Raw genomic sequence first — 20569 nt, forward strand, 5'->3', positions numbered from 1 at the left:
GACTCTTATAACAACTATGTGAAGTAGATATGTGAGATAGTTTTTATAGGTGTACTAAGCACCATGCTAAGAGCTGGGGATTTAAAAAGAGGCAAAAGACAGTCTCTGTTCTCAAGATACTTACAATCAATTCCTCCTCCCATCAGGGAAAAAAAAAAAGAATCCTCTCAGATCTCACCTTTCTTCTGACTCTGAAAGTCAGTGTAGAAGAATATATTTTCCTTAGGTCACTGCCTCAACGTTCTGACTATTTCTTTTTATGTTGGAGGCTCTTTATATTGGAGGTTTGGCCATTCTCCTTTGGGTTCAGTTGCTACAACAGGCTATAACTATAGCAATGGAACACATTTTGCCTAAAGTCAAAATGGCCTCTTGAGCCCTGCCAAGGACCATTTTTTTTTTTGCTAGGTTAGGTAATTTATAATACAAAAAGATAGTAATAAAATCATAATAACTCTGTTAGGAAAATCCTAATATTTGAAAAGAGATTTAGATCTCTTTAAATTCTTCATATTACCAGTAAACCCCAAACTTCCTCTGTTCCTCAACTTGATTAACCATGGATTTTTTAAATAGCAAAAATCCAGGTAAATAATCAGTTTTTATTTTATTTTTTATTCTAAAGAAAGGATTACATCCATAAAAATGAATTATCCAGAAGTATAGCTGCTACTCTATTGAATTAGATTATATATGTTTGTGAGGCTTTTAAAGATCCTTCTTAAATATCTTTTACAAGTTTCACCTCCTCCATGAATCTTTAAATTCCTGTTGTCCATTTTCTGTACTCTTCCATGTCCTTGGTATGTCCTGATTTATAGTAGTTATATGTCCATTTTTTTCTCCCTTTAAGATTATAAACTTGTTGAAGTTAGCGATTATATTTTATTTCCTTGCAATTTCTTTAACAGTTTAGTAAAATTCATTATGTACAGTAAGTATTTCATAACTCCTTGACACGTAGAATTGAATTTTTTATTCGCATCATTTATATTTTTCATTTTAAAGAATTTGCTGGATATTTGCTCTCTTTCCATCTTCTGTTTTCATTTTCACCTAAGATAGTTTAGCCTGCTTTAAGATATAACAATAAGCGCTTCCTACCAAGGACCCCAAAGATGTTATGATAACATTAAGTTTGCATATTGTGTTTGTAGACAATCTCACTGCTGTACTCATTTCTTTATGGTACCATTGAACTTTTCCCCAGTTTTGTTCTAAATCAAAGCCCTTGCTTACTTATCAGTACTTAAAGATACATGTATTGTTCAGATACAAAATGTTCATTTAGAATCTCATTCAGCCACACACTAATGCTCTCTCTAATGGCAACATTTCTTTTCACACCTCTAAGGTGATTGAGACTGTCCTTTAACGGGAGGTCTGCAAACCATCAGATCGCAGCAGCGCCAATTAGGTCCTTTGGGTTTGAAGTGCATTCAGAAACGGTAACAAGGTCTCCCAGGAACACTCCTCTTGCAAGGCGTGTAGTCATATTTCCTCATTAGTTCCTTTCAATTGTCACTAACGTCATGTTCCAGCTTTTGAGCAGGAGACCAGAAAAAGCATAAATTTCTATTTTATATAAAGAAGACAATTGTTTCCTATAATTCAAGGTTCTTTCAAATGCTTTTCATAGTTTTGAAGTGAACAGCTTAATTCATGAACCTTTACTCATATAAACCAGGTGATTAATAATCTCTTTTCAAGGAGATCGGAATGTGTAACTTAAGACATTGTAGAATTGGTATGTGTCCCCCACGAAGCCCGTTTTTTGTGAGTCTTATCATTCAGGTGCATTTTAAAGGCATATTATCAAAATAAAGTGACGCATGGACATTGGGATGCTTTTCAGCATGTTTCAGGGATTTTCTGTCGGAGGCACTGTGCATCAAAATGGACATGAGCAGCGCCTCTGTTCTGAGAGTATCATTCTGGTAGAGTATACGTTTACTCAGTGTCGTACTTAATCCTAGAATATTCTACCCAGAAAAACCCTTAAAACCATTCATCTGCCTCCTTATTCCATAAACGAAACCACTCTGTCCTCGGGCACAGGGCTGCCAGCATAGCTGGGCAGGGAAACGCGATCACCCTGGATCCCAGCACTGCCATGTCTTGGATGTGGGGAAGGACGCGCAATTGGGTTAGGAAGGGCCCGGCTGCTTTCACAGGTCGGGGCGATCGCCTCAGCACATTTCTCGGGGGCGGCCCTTTCTCGGACCACAGAGCTGGGCTCCCCTCTGTGAACCTCTGCAGATTTCGGCTGTGTTCTCCTGAGGAGGAGACGTTTGGGCTGTGCTCCTCGGTGGCTACGGAGTCCGCTTGGTTATCCTTCAGCTTCGCCACTCCGCTAGGCCTGGCCAGAGTTTCCTGAACTCGGCCTCGGCCCTTCTTTCCTTCCCTTGGGAGGTGGGGCAGGGTCGCCCACTCTACCGCTCTGTGGGGATGACGTGCATCGCGGCTGGCGTAGTCTCAGGACTCCGAGCTGGGAAGGAACCAGCTAGGAGGACGGTAAATGCTGAGGCCGAGATGACACGGGGCGGAGCAGACGAGCAAGGGTCAAAGTTCCAGGAGGTCCCCGAGTCTGACCTCCAGCCAGTGCCAGTGCTCCGTTTCATCCGGCTGTGCACATGCCTGGCCTCTTCTTTGTGGAGGTCTAACGTTTGGAGCGTCTCCCACGTCAGGAGCCCCCCTGCGGAGCCAGCCGGCTCGGCCAAGTTCTCAATTTACATAGAGGAAAACGGAGGGCTAGAAAAGCCAGTTCTGTCGTAGGCCATGCTTCCGGCGTTCATCAGTGATGGGCTTTATCAGCAGCCACGCGAGAACTTACTTTTTTATCCCAAATGTCGCATTAAAGGATTTATACTCCCCCCAAAGGAATGAAGAATCATTGACTGTTGAAAGTGCTCCTAGTATTAGCTCTAATTAGGGAAGTTAGTTAAGATGCACAATTTTAAGAATTCATCTCCAGATCTACCAGGGGCTGCCTGAGGCCCTTGAAGAAGTCACTTTTTGTGATTTTATCCTTTTCTGATTTTTTCATTTGGTGGTAAAAATTATTCTCTTTTTGTAAACTGATGGAAGATCTTAAAATGAAACATTTTATGCACTTAATAGCTAATGACTGCAGTTGTTTTTTGTGCCAGTGTCACTTGCAGTGATATTGGAAGTATTCTCATAGAGTTTGATCCAAGTCCTTTACAAAGCATAAAGGAGTTATTTAGGTAACAGTAATGAATTTTACTTGGTTTGGATAATTACTGAAAATACATTGCAACATAGAGAGAGAATTTTGTTCAGCAAGAAAAAGTAGCTATCCCATCTCTAATCCCTTAGCATTCTCTAAAATCATGCATCTTAATTGTTTCTGTTGCCAGCAAAGTATATATTTCTATCAATTGTCCTGACAGTTTCAACTCAACCAATTCTAATTGCACATCTCAAAAATAGTTTTATTATAACAAATTTTTTGTTTGCTAAAACTCAGTTCTTTTTATTTTGTCAATGATTTTGATCCAGATCTGCAGAAGCATTATTTTTTCTATTCACTTGATCTAAAAATGTATATTTGACTTAACACTTTGCTGAAATTCTTTGTATTGGTTTAGGGTGGAAGGAGGAAACTTTAGGGTGCCATCCAGCATACTGATTATTACTCAAAAAACAGTTGAAAAGCACTTGATTCAGAATCAGAAAGACCTGAGTTTGAATTTGCCTCAGATACTCATTAGCTGTGTGACTTGGAAAATTGCTTAGCCTTTCTCTCCTTCAGTTTTCTTATCTGTAAAATAGGGATCATAATAACACCTGCCTCCCAGAGTTATTGTGAAGATCACATTTGATAATCTATTTGGTTGTCAACCACACTACGTAAATTTCTAGTCAATAGTAGTAGTAGTAGTAGTAGTAGTAGTAGTAGTAGTAGTAGTAGTAGTAGTAGTAGTAGTAGTAGTAGTAGTAATGATGATAATCATTAGCAGTAGTAATAACAAAGCAGCAGCAGCAGCAGCATTATATGAAACAGAAAGGTGTAAATCATCTTGTGTAGTTGAATTTTATACAGAACCGAGAACAAGAGAATTTCTTGTAAAACCAAACCTGTGCTTTTCTTACCTTTTTTCTCGAAGATGCTGCTATTCCTTAATGAATAGCCATCTCTTTGTGATGTTTCTTCCTGTTTACTGTTGAAATTTATACCCAATTCATGATGATCTTTACTTCCTGTATTGTTCTCTTTCATATAGCCTTAAGAGCCCCAAAACTTTTCTCCAATAGTATTCATATAGAATCTTGACAGCATTTTTTTGGCTACGTGTTTTTTTCTATATATTGCTCTTTGATTTAAAAAAATATTTTATATTTATTCTTACTATAATAACTCAATAACAGTAATATTTATATAGTTTTAACTATGTGGTGGGTACTGAGCTAAGCACTTTATAATTATTTCATTTGATCCTCTCAACAATCTTGAAAGATAGGTACAATCCTCCCCATTTTATAGGGGGGAAACTGAGGCAAACGGGTTAAGTGACTTGCCTGGGTTCACACAGCTAGCCACTTTAATATTCAGGTCTTCCTGATTCTAGTCTTAGCTCTTTACACTTCCAATCTATTCACTATATCAGTTATATCAAACTCAAATAGAACCCCTGCCATTGCATATTGACTTAGAAAACCACTTTTTAACATTATTCATGTGCTACCATATTTTTATTTCTTTGGTTAAGTTTTGCCGTTTTACAAAGGTTCAAAATACTTCACTTAGAAATATTAAGGGCTTGCCACTTATATAACACCTCTGAACTGTATATAATGTATATAATAATTTTCATTGGGGGATGGGTTATACTATCCTTTGTGAATTGATCTCAGAGGTTTATGGAAAGGAATATTTAGCATATCAGAGCTGCCGTTTAAAGGACAGGATCTTAGTGAGTATTTATTGAAGTGAACTGAAGTAATTGAACCGTTTGTCATTTTTATTAAATTAGTAAGTTCTGGGTATATGTATATCTGAAAAACCTGAAATATCCTATCATTCCAATTTCAAATTTTCTATATCAATTTAGTTTTCATATCAAACTGTTATTTCTAGAAATGGTTTGACCTTCAAAAACAAATTGTTTTAAAATTTCTGTCATTTTAATTTAATTTTAGTTTTTCTGCCATTTTAGAAGTTATTAGATTCTATGATTCCAAATAAGCAAAAAGCAAATTTAAAACCTAAAAAGACAGATAAGGATGCAGAGTAATTCTTGATGGATTATATAGAGGTATCAAATTACTTGATTCTTACTTTGTAGAAAAGGTTAATGTTTTTTTTTCCCTTCTACCCTTTTTATTTGCCATGTTCAACAGATATTAATAAAGGTTAACATAGTGAAGGATGCACATGGCAGGGTGTATTATGACTTTTCAAATAATATAAAATATCGGACAACAAAATGCATGGTATTGTTAATTGTTTTCAAAGTCAAATAATTTATTTTCTTTAAGTTTCAGTGGAGCTTTGAGGGCAGAAAAAGTCCTTTACAATCTTTAATTTTAAAGTAAACCAGAAGACAGATTAGATCTCACATGCATATATGTGTGAAATTTTTAGCAAGGAATTTAAGGAAAACAAGCATGTTCAGAATTTCAGAAAATAAAATAATTGGATCAGCTTTTTATGCTATTTTTCATATGGATTTTCCTATAATTTTTTAAATTAAAGAATTTTTTGGATAATGTCAAAATAGAGAACCTGAGCCAGGAAAAATTTAATAAGTATTTTATTGGAATAGATCAAAGGATTCAAAGCCAGAACCACACAAGTAACTGGGTACAACAAGCCCCATCATACTTAAATTATGCAGAGTTTATAAAGGGAAAACCCACAAGAATTTTGGTAAGGCATCCTGGGTGATAATGACCTTTATTTGTAGATACTACAATTATGGGGAATGTACAAAGGGTAGAATAAAATAATGTTACTTAGAAAGAGGCACAGCTAGATACAAGGGGAGAGCAGCAAAAGGGCTATGGAAAAGCAAGAATCTGGTCCACTAACATATTCTAAGTGAAACTCAACCTCTGAGAGTCCTTGAAGGAGCAGAATATTGGAAGTACAAAAATCTCCTTCATAGTAACATTGTTTGGAAATTATTGGACAACATAAGCAAATAAAAAATCAAAAGGAAAGGGCATCATGGGGGATTCGTGTGGGTCACTGCAGGGAAATGTGTGAAAACAAAATGTAGTCATAAATTTTAAAAACAGAAAAGTCATTGTTTCCTAGTGAGCTGACTTATTTGTAGAATTGGACATAGGCGGATCATTTTATTTCACTATTTTAGGGGTTTTGTGTATCTACATATAGTTATATTTACCATGAGTCTCATAAAAAATAAGGCATGAACTATGTTATACTATAAAAATGTACAAATATAATGTACCTGCAGTTGCTTCGTGGGAAAGCTCCCGGTTTTAACATTTTGAGAGTCTTGAAAAGCTGACACAGACTCATCTTTACATTTTTTGCTATTCCATGTTTACTTCCTACTGCTCCTATTATTACATATTCCCACCAGTTCTATGTTCCAGCCAGCGTGGCTTATTCCTATTATTTATACAACATTCCATCTCCCTTCTTCATGCCTGGGCACAGGGTCCCCCCTTTTCCTCTACCCCTCTGCCAGGGGGCACATCACCTCTATAGCTCCCCATGCCAGTTGTCTCCTATTTCTGGAATTGACTTTGTATTTACTATTTGTATGCTTCATATTTACTTTATTGACCTCTTGTACTCTGAAAAAGACAAACACGAGGAGTTCCTTTTAGGTGGCTTGTGTTCCTTCAAAGAAAGTTTCTTTAGATATACATTTATAGCCATCATCCCTGGCACCTACCTTAAGGAATGATTATACCTTGATTAATGTTATATATTCTATCATATTACCAAACATTTAAATGTTCCTTTTTTATTTTTGCTCTTAGAATATAGAAGAGACATTAGTCACAAATGTGCATAATTTACTCTTCTGGAGATTGGCATATGCGTGAAGCAATGAATATCATAGTTTTTCTTGAAAGAGCTTGAAAGGTGATTGCTAAAAGAAGAAACTGTATCATCCACTAAAAACTGACCTCTTAGTATTTGATGGTAGTAGAAGCTTTATTCATTTAACATGAGATACATGAGTATAATTCACTATTTTTGTGTCTATTGACAGGTGTGTAGAAGTCATTGCAAAAGAAGGACAAAATCTGAAAGAGCTATATTTGGTGTCTTGTAAAATCACTGACTATGGTATGTAATGGAATATTTTTTCTTGACATTTTTGAAGATGTTAAAAATATAAAATAATATAAGAGTTTTTAAAGTTCATTTACAGATCCATAAATGAAACATTGATCTTTAAGTCATTTACATCAAATGAGCCCAACCCTGGCTAATGTACAGGAATATGAACATATATATGTTGCCTAGAAAAAAAATGCTTTGTATGTGACAATCAGTACATATTAAAAGAGTATCAGAACAATTACAAAATTACATTTGTTATTCCATCCATATATTATCCATTCATAAACATGAATGAAAAATTATTAGGCTGACTATATATGCTTATGTTTATATTATTATTAATGAAATTTCAAATTCAGAGATTTAAAAGCCCTTTTCTTTTGATTAGTATGACAGTCTCATTTTTTATATCTGCCAAAAGGAATTTTCTATGCAGGAGAGTAATCCAATTTTACTTGCCTTTAACACTGAAAATAAGGAATGACAAACTGGTTCTTTTAACACACACTCTAAGTGGGAAATACCATCCTTTTCTAGGCATTAATTAAAAACTTGAATGAGTATTTAATTTACTAAAAAAATTTTTTTAAACCCTTACCTTCTATCTTAGAATTGATACTGTGTATTGGCTCCAAGGCAGAACAGTAAAGGCTAGGCAGTTGGGTTAGGTGACTTTCCCAGGGTCACACAGTTAGGAAGTGTCTGAGGCTAGATTTGAACGTAACCTCCTGTCTCTAGGCCTGTCTCTCAGTCCATTGAGGTACCCATCTGGTCCCACTGAAAGGGTAGTTTAAAAGTTAAAATGATTTTTCCTCTTTATGTCAAATTTAGCCCATCTTTTCTTTAAAGGATTGTTGTGTTTGACCTGAACATAGATGTATAATTAATTTTTATGATTTATGAGAGAACTAAGCTGGCTGGAACATTATGCATTAGCTCCTTAAAATTATTTATTTTGCTTTGAATTAAACAAAACTAAATGACTTGAAAGATAATATTATGAACACATAAAATTCATCTACAAGTAAAATACACCAGTGATTTATTCCTTAGCATACTTAATAATTTCTAGTTAAGAATTAAGAAATAACGCTAATTGTTGTTAATACTTCTAGTATTGAATCTAACTAGGAATATGGTTTAACAATTTAAATCTATTCTATGAAAGCTTGAAATGACAGTGTCCTGTGACTTTTGTCAATTTTGAATTATTAGCTCAGGAAAATAGGATAAGCCACTGCCAAAATTTCATCTCTTTTCGGTGACTGCTACGGTACTTTAAAGCTCTTGATCTTGACATCTGCTAATAATGGTTTTAGAACTTTCTCACATAGTCATTTTTGGAATGCTTCCTACAATCTAATAAACTATATTAATGTGAGCTAGCATTATTCATATTAAACTTTTTATTGCCATAGGATTTAATTTGTTAGAATATAGTTCCTAGTTATCTATATTTATTAGAAAAAGATTTTGGAGATTATATATTCTAATTTCCTCATTGTAAAAATAAGATGATTGAAAATCAGGAGTGAAGTGACTTTCCCAAACAGTTTAATGGCAGAGCTGGGACTTTGCTTGTTAAAAGGATACATGACATAGTGGGGGTGGGGGTGGGCTTGAAACTTAAGAGTCAGGAAAACCCAAATTCAAATTCAGGCATAAAAGTTTGTGACCCTGACCAAGTCACTTAACTTCTTAGAAGCCTCATTTTCTTCATCTGTGAAATAGAGATAATGCTACTCACAGGACTGCAGAAAGAATGAAATGAGATAACAAAGGTAGAGCATGTTGCAAACCTTAAAACATTATATACATTACATACATTATATACATGCGAGGGATTATCATTAACTGTTGTTATATTTCTTCTCTATATCATTCTATCCTTGTATATAACAAATCTTGTTCTGTTTATAGGAAATCTCAATACGTACAATGTGTCCAGAACATTTTATATTTTATTAAGTTGTCATACCTGCACTTCTTTGCTCTTGACTATTTTTAGAGCAATTTCCCCATCCTCCCCCGACTTATTAGGGAAACACTTCCAAGTACTCATTATCTCAGATAATTTAAGGAAAGTTTGGACTCTTTGGCTCTGCTGAGCTACTTCTTTACACATATTAACCATAAAGGAGAATTCTTTTTCTTAATATAGTGTAGGATGTGGAAAGAAATTGAGCAAGGGCATGAAATGAGAATCCATTATTTGCACATTTCTTCTCTGTGCTTGCTTTTCATAGTGTGATTTCATTATTTGAAGTACCAGTTTGATGTAGTGTAAAGAACATAGGTTTTAGAGTCAGAGAATCAAGGTTGAGTCCCAAGTCTACTACTTGGTAATCCCCTAAGGGAATTTAGAATCATCACTTAACATCTGACCCCATTACCTAACCAAAAAATTGAGAGAAATTGAGCTAGAAGACCTGTAATGGGCTGTTCAAATCTGAATTCATTGATCCTGCGAATTGCCAGGAGATTAGATCTTATTTAAATATAAAAATAAAATAAAATAAATAAATAATAAATAATAAAAAAATAAATAAAAACTCACTTCTAAATGAAGTAAAATTGTTTGGATGTTTTTCCATCAAAATGAACAATCAATAGTTGTGAACTCTTATGAACAGACTAATCAGAGCTTGAGTTTGATTATACTAGAAGCATGATCGTATCCTCAAGAGAAACAAAACAAAAAAGTTTGAAGGAAGGATGCATTGTGGAAGTGGGAAGTGGAGGAAGTCTAATAGAATGATTTATTTCTTGGACATATTGAGTTTTAGATGCCTGGAGGATGGCCAGCAATCTATTGGTCATCTGTCAGTGCTTTTCTGGATTCCTGGAGGGAGACTGGATCTGGATATATAGATCTGAAGATCATCTGCATAGTGATAATAACTGAACCCAGGGCAACTGATAAAATCAAAGAAGAGAAGAATGCCTACACCAGATCATTGAAGGATACTCATTCTTAAGAGGATAATGATCCAGTAAAGCAGAATGATAGGCAGTGCTAAGAAATGAGAATATCCAAGATTGAGGAGTTGACAATATCCGAGTGTGAAGAGAAATCTGATAGAGTATGATAGAATGGGGATAAATTAAAACCATTAGATTTTGTAGTTAAGAGATCACTGTTAACTTTGGGGAAGTAAATACTTTCAGTAAAGTAGTAGGGTGGAAACTCAAGTTGCAGGAGATTGAGAAGAGTGGAAAGTTATTAGGTAGAAGCAGCAAATGTAGAGGAACATTTCTATGCATTTGGTTTTGAAAGAGAACAGAAAATAACTTGAAGTAATGACTTTGGCCAAGATTTCTACATTAGTTTAAAAAAAATATATCTGAAGCATAAATGCGCTCAATGCCTCTCATTTTAATGCGGAATATGCATGTTTTAAGTATATTTCTTGTAAATATCATATTGTTGAATTCTCCTTTCTATTCCACTTTGTTATATTCTTCCATTTTATGGGTAAATTAACCTTATTCATGTTCATGGTTATGATAATTAATTGTGAATTTCCATTGATCTTGTCTTCTTATACTTTTCCTTTTTTTCCTCTCTCTCTCTCTCTCTCTGCAAAGAAGGAGATGGAGAAAGAGAAGTGATCTGATTAACATTAGTAATCTTTTATTGAATTGATCTCTTCCTACTCTCGTGGCCCTCCTTTTATCACCAAGTCTGGTCACCTGATCTCTGGTTCTTATATTTTCTATTTTTTTAACCCTAGATTTCTTTAGAAGCTAATGATCTAAAGCTGAATAAAATAAAGTTTTATTTTACTTCATTCTGTCTGTAATTTTACTTTCCCTATTAAACACCTCTCTTACTGCCCCTACAAGTTGCCCACTTGAATTTGGTATATTTTTATAGCAAATTATTTGTGTGTATATGTCTTTTGAGTATAGGCAGGCAAGTGTACTCAAAATAGTATTTAAACCATGGATAGCATCAACCCTCCTTATAAAAGAGTTTCATCTGTGTCTTCTCTAAAATGAATTTCTTTAGAGAAAAACATGTTAACATATTCAAATGGTGATAGGAGTGACCCAATGTTACATTATAAACTAATAGAAGACTGACCAATACACTCATGCTTTCTTTGATTTCCTTCATATTTCTATAATATATGTCTTAATATACAAAAGTCTTGGAAACTATATTTTGCTCTGCCAATCAAGTGCTTTTTTCAGCTAACAATAAATCTATTGTTAAATCAGTCATTGTGTGTGTATGTAGGTTACTGTAGAATACCAATTGTAAAAATCAGTTTCTTCTCTTTTTCATACATTCATCAAAGGTGCTCTAAATACATATATGTTCTCACAATATTTTTTTAGACTCAAAATATAGGTGTCATTCTTGACTCTTCACTTTTATCTCCCATATCCAATCTCATGCCAGACCTTTACATTTCTACTTTTTATAACATCTCTTGCATTTGTCCCCTTCCCTCTGACACAACTATCATCACTCTCTATAGAGAGCATCTTCATCCCTTTATGGCTGTACTATTGTATAGCTTTGGGGTTAGTTGAGGTTAGTCACCTTGACTTCAGTTTCTACCCACTCCAGTCTATTGTTTAATCATCTTTCAAATTAATCTTCTTTCAGTAAAAATTAGACCATGTCCCGAGACCAGGCTATTCCTCTCCTTCCCATTCAGGATATTCTAGTGGTTCCTTTTGCTTACAGGATCCAATATAAAATCCTTTGGTTTTTAAGACCTTTCATAACTCTTCCTTATTTTCTAGTCTTCTTATACCTTACTGCCCACTCTACTCTGTGATCCAGTGTCATTGAATAAAATGCTTCATCTCTCCATGTTATGCGTGTTCACTGGGCATCCTCTGTCTGGAATTCTCTTGCTCTTCATTGTGGTCTTCTGATTACCTTCATTTCCTTTAGGTACCCACCTGAAATCCCATCTTGTACAAGAAGCCTTTCTCAATTTCCCTTCATCTTAGTGCCTTCCCTTGCTGTATTGTCCCCACTTGATCCAGTAAAAGGCTTGTTTGTATGTAGTTATTTGTATGTGGCCTCCCCATAAGACTGGAAGGTCCTTGAGAGCAGGGACACAAGTGCCTGTGCTTAAAGTATACTCGTTGCCTTTATTTGATTTGTTGGCTCATGTAAAAGTAAGACTTACTGTTTATATGATGTACTTACTGTTTATAGAATGTATATACATGTACACCATAATTATCTTCATTATGGCCTTTTAAAATTATTTTTCACAAAATGGTCAATTGTCTATTACTTTTGGATATGCAATAATACCAACCCTGCCAATTCTTTTGTTTTTTTCTCCAAGAAGAATTTCTTAGGCATCCTTCTTAATTTTGCAAATTGCTTTAACCTCTTATTCTACTTAGAGGATAAATGCTACTTTTATATTATTCAGATCCTCTACTAGTGTGTCTACTCAATAGACAAAGATCTCTTAAGTACCAAGAATTCATGTTTTTAGAAAATCTAAAAATGATCATGATCTTAGCAGTCTGCTTCTTCTTTTCTGCCACTCATCTACTATCACTGTTAAAGTGGAAAGGTGTCATACACAATCAAGGGCTATTACGTATTTTGTTTCTTAGGTACATGGGTGGCCACAGCCAAAGAATTCCTCACCTAGTGGCCAGATTGCAGTCTAGATCTTCCATACTTCCTTAGGTTGGTCCTCAGACATTGGATAAACTCTATCTCTAGGACTACATTTAATCACTCAGAAATAATAATAAAGCACTGTAAATAGGATATTTGTTCATTTTACAGTGTTTTCTCAATAATTTTTGCTCATTTAATCAGTTTCAGGCATGTGGCCATTTATTGTAACTTCCTGTTTAATTTATTTGTAAAATTAAATGTCACTAGATTGAAGATAAGTCTTGGCGATTAAGGTATAAGAACACTTAAAAAGTTAGGGGCAACCAAGTAATATAGGGCTTTGAATGCCAAACAAAGCCTTTTGTATTTGATGGGGGGGCATTAGGAAGCCTTGGAGTCGATCAGATTTACACTTTAGGAAAATCTCTTGAGTGGGTGAATGGAGAATGGAACCAGGAGAGTCTTGAGGTAGGCAGACCCACAAGCAGTACAGCAGGAGGTGATGAGGACCTGCTCTGCAGTGCTGATGACAGCAGGGCCACAGGAAAGAAGGGGGGATGTAGGAGAGAGATTCCATAGGTGGAGAGGACAAACTTTGGCAAGATTGGATATAGGAAGGGAGAGGCTGATTCCTAGCTGGTGAGCCCGAGGGACCCCAAAGATGGGGCTGCCTTTCACAGTAATACAGAAGGTAGGAGGGGGAGAGAGCTTAGATGAACAGCATGAGTTCTCGTTTGATCATATTAAGTTTGAAATGTCTACTGGACATCCAGTTGGAGATGGAGGTCAGCCAAGACTGGGGCAACACGGGTAGCTTTGGGAATCCTCAGCATATGATGGTAATTCAATCCACAGGACCTGATGAGGTCACCCATTAAACCAAGATAGAGGGAGAAGAGGAGAGACCCAAGGCAAAACCCCGAAGAAGGGCAGGATCTGGGAGAAGATCCAGCCATGGAAACAGAGGCATGGTCAGAGAGGTAGGCGTGAATGAGGATTCTGAAAACCTAGAGAGGGGACACTGACCCCCACTCTCAAGTGCTCCTGAGAGATGAAGGAGAATGAGGAATGAGGAATGAGAAAAGGACGTGGGATCTGGCCACTGAGAGGTCATGAGTCACTTGGGAGAGAGAGCCAGAAGCCAGAAGGGGGGAAGAGATGGTAAGAGGCATCTTTGGTAAATGATATCTAAATGATATTTAGATTAAAAAGGACGGAAAAAAAGAGGACAATAGTTAGAAACGATGGACAGAAGAAATGAGTCACATGGGAATATGTGTAGGAAATGAGCCAGTAGAAAAGGAGAGATCAAGAAAAAGGAGAGAGTAGGGATAACAGAGGACACAGTCAGTTATAGGACATAGACTGGGATCCCTGGAATCGGTAGATTTGGGAAGGAGTAAAGCTGCTTCGTCATGGGAGTCAAGGGTGAAGGAGGAGAGGAGATGGTGGCATTTTTTTTCTCACACAGACCCTGTCAGGAGTAGCATTTTATTTTCTGTATGAGGAAACTAAGCCTCAGAGAAGTTGATTGGCTTGTCAAAGTAATAACAAGAAGTGGTGACACTGAAATCCCAAAGTACATCTTCTGACTGCAAATGCATGGAATTAGAACTCTAACTGTCCCATAGATTTCATAGGTCAGTGAAGTCTCTAACTGCTATGTGAATAGAGTTCCTTCCTTGCCCTCTCCAACAAGAGTTCATCCAGGCTCTTTGAAGATCTCCACCGATAAGGATATCTGTGCTGGTGTACATGAGGACTTTGTATTTTGTAGAAGATCTGCCTATGTACAGGCTGAAAGAAGAAGAGAAAAAGAGGTTAGCAAAAAGTTTTTGTTAGTCAACTAGTCTTCGTAATTGTCTACAATGGGCTAGGTTCTAAGACTATAAAGTATAAAGAGTAAAACATAGAACAGCCATATTTGTGGCAATGGCAAGTTAACATTAACACAAGGCTAATGATTTTTAACTAATAATTTAAAAAAATGAACAATTATTAATGACAATATGTTGTTAACAGTTTTTAAAATATGATCTTTCCCTGTGGGAAATTATTCCCAATAGAAGAAAATAGCTTATTAGGGAAAGAATAATTAATAGAGTAATGTTGGATGAATAATAATTATTGTCACATTTTCTTTACCCTCTCTCTTAGACTGAATTACTCAGTGTTCTATCTTCTTAATATTGCTAACCCAGATTTGCGTATGGCCTTCAAATTTCTGAAAATAATCCTGTCCCTTGATTTTTCATTTCCTGTCATAAATATTTTTGAAGTCTGTTTTACTTATTTTGCTTTTCCTCTACTTTTTTTTTTTAATCTAAAATGACATGTTATCCCAACATCCTTCCACATTGTGTGTTACCAATTCAGTTTTAGAGAATTTCTCTTGAAAGGCCAGGATTTAGGATCTATGGTAATGACTATCGTCTTTTGGTAGCCTAGAATAATATTTATTATTATTAGGTATTTTTATTAAGCCCAAGCAAATACCAATGGAAGAAAAATACAGAAATTTAACCAATCCACAGTCTGCTGTCAACACTATCCAACAAGAGTTGTAGTTAAGAAACCAGCCGTATTTTCTATATATACAAACATAGGCAGCTAGAGAGCACCCTGGGCAAGAATCTGGAAGACCTGAGTTCTAATTTGGCCTCACACCTTTTAAATGCCTCTGTGACCCAGGCAAATCATTTCATCTGTTTGCCTCAGTTTCCTCCACTGTAAAAACAGGATATCAGGGTCTGTTTCATAGGGTTTTTGTGAGGATGAAACGAGATCCTATTGGAAGCATACTTGGACAGACGGGATCCCTGGAATCGGTAGATTTTCCGGTCTATGAGATTTCCTTCAGGCACCACTTTCTTCCGCTGGGACTGTGAGTCTGAGTTGTGCTCATCCTTGATTCGCATCTATCAGGAAGTGCACCAAGTGCAAGAGGACGTTTTCCCAGGAAGTGAAGCTAGGCTAGTCGCGGGCTTTGGAAATAGTCTAGATGCCTCAACACGTGATTTCCGTGCCGCCTCTTCTCCGGGAGGGGCTTCGCCGCTCCGTTCTCTCGCTCTCTACAAGCCACACTGTCTCCCGAGGAGGCGTCTTTTGTGCTACGGGCACCTTACACAGCTCTGTCCGGTAGGAAATGCGGCCGGGAGGCTGAGTGGCTTGTCAGACTCAGCCTGGTGAGGGCTCCCCGCGAGAGTTAGACAGCCTCTTCCTGACCCTGATCCTCGGCACGGCGCCATCTGGCGGCCGTGTTCATGGCCTCTGACCCTGGAGGGCCGAGCCCTGGAGAGCCAGACTTCGGGTGACCGAGGCGGGAGCGCGCTCCCTGCGGAGAAGGACTTTCCTGGCGTCACTCTGGCTCCGGAGGGGCAGGAGCTTTCGGTCCGAGGGAGGCTGGCCTTGAGAGCCGTCTCTCAAGGGGGAGGACAGGCGCTTCTCGCTTCCGGCCTTGGAACGCTGCTTTGCTCGGGCTTCAGTCGGAGAGGAGTGGAAGGGGTTGGTTCCCTCGCAGGAGAGACTGGCCGGGAAGAGTTTGACCTTTGACCCGGCGTTGGGGGAGGCCCTGACTGAGAGGCCTGCTCTCTTCCGGCCCCACCGAGAGGACTGGGGAGCCCGCTGGAACGCCTCTGGCAGCTCTCGGTTTGCAGAGAAAGCGTGAAGGAGGCTAAGATACATTGTATTCATCCATTGAGTTTAAGGAAGGCGGAGGGAGAAGTGATCATCTCTAGTCCGCCAGAGCAGCCCCCGCTGAGGCCTGGTCGGGCAGGCCAGAAGGCTCTAGCTTGGGATCAGTAGAGAGCGTAAGGTGTTGCTGCAGGCACAGGCATGTGATCCCAGAACTCTGTTCTCCACTTTGACCGATAGGCGGAGCAGTGAAAGGTAAGCTGCAACCCCTCCCAGCTTCTGTCCTGCTACCATCCCCCACTACTAGGGGTAAATAAGGCTTGCACCCAACCATAGTATCCAACCGTCTCAGGGCCTGCCCAATAGTAACCCTTGACAGCTTGGCCTGGCAGTCAGATCTAGAGGAACTAGAACCCCTGGCAGCCACAAAGAGAACCCAGTCTACATGCTTGTGTGTGCGTATGTGTGTATGTACATGTATGTATGTGTACATGTATGTATGTGTGTGTGTGCATGTTCATGTATTTTCATGTGGTTCCATGATCTGTGTTCTCTCCCTCCCCTCTTCCATCCCTACTCCTGGAGCGGACGAGCAGTTCCATGACCAGTGTACATGCTTAGGAGATAGCCTTGGCATTGGAGTTCCTCTTCCGGTAATAATCAGGAGCCCAGCTGAGCAGCTCACCTTGGGGAAGCTCTTGGCACCCTGGACAAAACCTGGAACCATTAGATAGTCAGAAAAGCGCTCTTTAATTTTGGAGAGGAGGTCAGTGCCGAGGGAGGCCTCCTGGCAGAATGGGGCACTACACGTCCTCAGGCCCCACTCTGACTGCTCTGGGCCCTGAGCTCTGCCTCTGCCAGAGACGACACTCCCAAGAACAGTTTGGGGGGGCCCTGAGGACTGAGAACGAGACGGGCAGTCGATTGGCTTTATGATGGTAAGCGTGGAAAGCTGGGAGTCCCAGGCAGGAATGCTCTATGATGGACACCGAAGGGGAGGATGCAGCCCAGGGCTGGGCCGCTACTTTGGCCTTGGGGGAGAAACCACTGGGATGTCCACCAGAGATGGTTACACCTGATGGGATTAACTTCTTGAAGGCCTGCTGTTAGTCTGAGAGTCCTGAGGTTAGGCTTCTGCTCCGGGAAACTCCTGGGAGCGGTCCACATCAACCCTGTCAAGGCCTTGCTTTGGTCTCTGTGTGTCTCTTTACCCCTTTCCTTGGAGTCGGCACCCATTTCCCCCATCCCGGATCTGTCTGAAGAAGTCTGCCTTGGTCGTGTTCTGTCGCTGTTATTTACTCTGCCCTTTTAGAGAAGCCCTTCCCAAGAGCTAATCCCATTTAGAATTGGATTCAATGTCCTCTAGGCAGCTCACCAAGCGCCATCTTTGTCCTGGGGACGCCCCTGCCCTCCTCTTAAAAGAATGGAGCCTCCCATGGGACCTCCAGAACAACTCCTGGTCTGGAAACCTGCCTCTCTCCCTTCGTAATAGCACCTGGAAGCAGAGTCGCCCCCGAGGAAGCGCCCAGGAAGTGTTTCCGGGAGCCCGAGTGCCTCGTGGGTCCCTGAAGGTCCAGGAGGCGGAGGGCTTCCGCGGCCTGGTTCATGCTGAGATCCCTCGTCCCATGGACGGCCAGATTTCATTGGAAGTTGTGAACTGTGAAGATGGGATTCAGTCTTCCGACTTCCAGCCAGAAATGACTGAATTGACGACTTATTTAGTCTCTATTTATTACATTTCATGTCCGGAACAGTCAGATTTCCTGCTGTGAGTGCTGCATCCGCCTGCTGACTGACCGAGCCAAAGGATTGCCTCCAGCGCTTACTGAGCTCCCCGCAACTCCAATAAAGAGAAGCTCCTGTGCCAGAATCGGACCTCCATTTCTCAGCCCCGTTTCTGTCAGTCCTAGTGCTTTGACACGGAACTCTAGGGGTTGCCTGCCATTTTTCAATAGAAATCATTCAAAAAGTTAAAAGTTTTAACAACAGTCGTAATAACTATAAAGAAAGGATTATTCTCCGTACTTTGATGACACCAAATAACTCCGTAAGTGCCAAGGAGCCGCGTTCTCTGCAGAACTTGATATCATGAAAACCCGCCAATTTCTTTCGAAGTTGTCAGCACGCCACCGCTAACTCCCGTGCAGCCCTTGTTACAACGATCACGTTTCTTAAACACGAACTAGTTTCAAACTCTTTACCCTAAAATACATAGTAAAGACTCTTCTTCTGCATAATTAAGGAAACGTTCCGGTGCCTTTCCTGCGCCTTATTTTTAACTTTTCTAGCCTACCTACCAAAAGAAAGACTATATAACCTTTATTCTTATAGTATTGATTATAAGAAAATGGCTAGATGATTGTCCCGTAAGGCTCGCTTATCATTATTCTCCTGTTTTATACCCCTCTCCTTTGGCACTCATTTCCAAATGCAGAGTTCTATGAAGTGTTCTGAATATTCGTAGCACTTTCTTTCCTAATAGATGCAGCCACGGCAGCTTTCACATGAATTCTATTAAAAATGTTTTACAAGATCCAAAGAACATTTCCTGTTACCCAAGTTGAAAGTAGACATGACCCTAAAAGAAATTTGAGGAATTCAAAGTTAGCATAAGACTTACCTTTACTAAACAATACTGCTTTTTCCTTCAGGGTCAAGATACAGTATTTTTACTTTATTATAGAAGTATTTAAGTGGAAATTTTCTGCCTTTGAAGTACATTCCCCAGAATTCCTTTTGTATTTCCCAGCATTCTTTTCCCTTCATTTATGTGCATCTTTATGTTATTTTTATAAATTTCTGAGAATCCTGCCTCCCCCTCTTCCCTTGTAAGCTGGGCTTAGTTCGTGCCCTTTTACTCTAGCTTTTTTATTTTCGTTCTTATAAATAAATCTTACAAATATAAAAAATAGAGTTAAAAAGAAGCTAACTCAAGCCGTGATCTAGAGAAAGAAGAGACAGAGGTTGGAATCACAGAAAGTTATAAACAATAAAGTAAAAACAAAAGGAAAGGGATGCTAGGAAATACAAAAGGAATTCTGGGGAATGTAGTTCATAGCTAGAAAATTTTCACTTATATAGAAGAAAGCTCTAACTACCAAAGAACATGCCAGATTGATAGTATATTGTTTTTCTATCTTTTTTCAAAGACATTTTGCTATTAGAACAAAGACAGAAGAGCAGGTGTATATTATACAGTGATCTAACTTTGACAGCAATAGGTCCTGGCAGCTACTGTATATGGAGCTGTCATTACCAGTGTTCGTGGCTAATCAAGGTTTAAAAGGGAACAGATTGGGATTGTGCCTGACACTCCTTCCAAGGTGCTTGACTAATCCAGATAGTAATTAATCCAGACAACTAAGATTATTAGATTATAGAAACCTAGAAATTATGCATTTTACTCCTAAAATTTTATGGATGAAGAAACTGTAGCCTCAAGAGGTCACATGTCTTGTCTGGTCACCTGGCTAGTCAGTGGCAGAGCCAGTACTAGAACCCAGGCTCTCTTGGAGGTCACTTGGTGGCATATTATATATGAAGTGCTGGGGAACAAGAAGACCTCTGTTAAAATCTTTCTGCAAGTACTTTGTTGATCTGACTTTTAAGCAATTTTTAACATTTATTAAACGCTTTCTTTAACACTTTGTTAAGTAAATACTGGAGTTGCAAAGAAAGCCCAAAACCAAAACAGAAATCCAATTCGTGCTCTCAAGTCTCAGTCTAACTGTGGAGAGAAATGCAAACACCGGTGTACAAACAAGAAACATACAAAATAAATGGGAGATAATCAGCCAAAAGAAGGCACTATCATTAAGGTGGATTGGAAAAGGCTTCTTGGACAACATGGTGTTTATAGCTCACAGTTGAAGAAAGTTAGAGAAGCCAGGAGATGGAGGCGAGGGAGAGCATCCTAGGCAAGAGAGCAAGTGAAAATAAATGCCTTCGATTCAGGAAATGGAGTTACTTGTTTAAGAACAGCAAGTAGGGCAGAAGATATGGATATAGGATGTTTGGGTATAGTGTCATATACATCC

General features: G+C 38.6%; 1 protein-coding gene across 2 annotated transcripts in view; it reads left to right on the forward strand.

Annotated features, from left to right (window-relative positions):
* FBXL17 (F-box and leucine rich repeat protein 17) overlaps positions 1-20569 on the forward strand; it is a 449402-nt gene that overhangs the window by 257094 nt on the left and 171739 nt on the right. For both annotated transcript variants that reach the window (XM_056824950.1, XM_001380499.4), the window contains one exon: positions 7218-7294. In XM_056824950.1, coding sequence (XP_056680928.1) covers positions 7218-7294 — 77 coding nt within the window. The remainder of the gene's footprint in view (positions 1-7217; positions 7295-20569) is intronic.

Source organism: Monodelphis domestica, chromosome 3, assembly GCF_027887165.1.
Source record: "Monodelphis domestica isolate mMonDom1 chromosome 3, mMonDom1.pri, whole genome shotgun sequence".
Lineage (NCBI taxonomy): Eukaryota > Metazoa > Chordata > Mammalia > Didelphimorphia > Didelphidae > Monodelphis > Monodelphis domestica.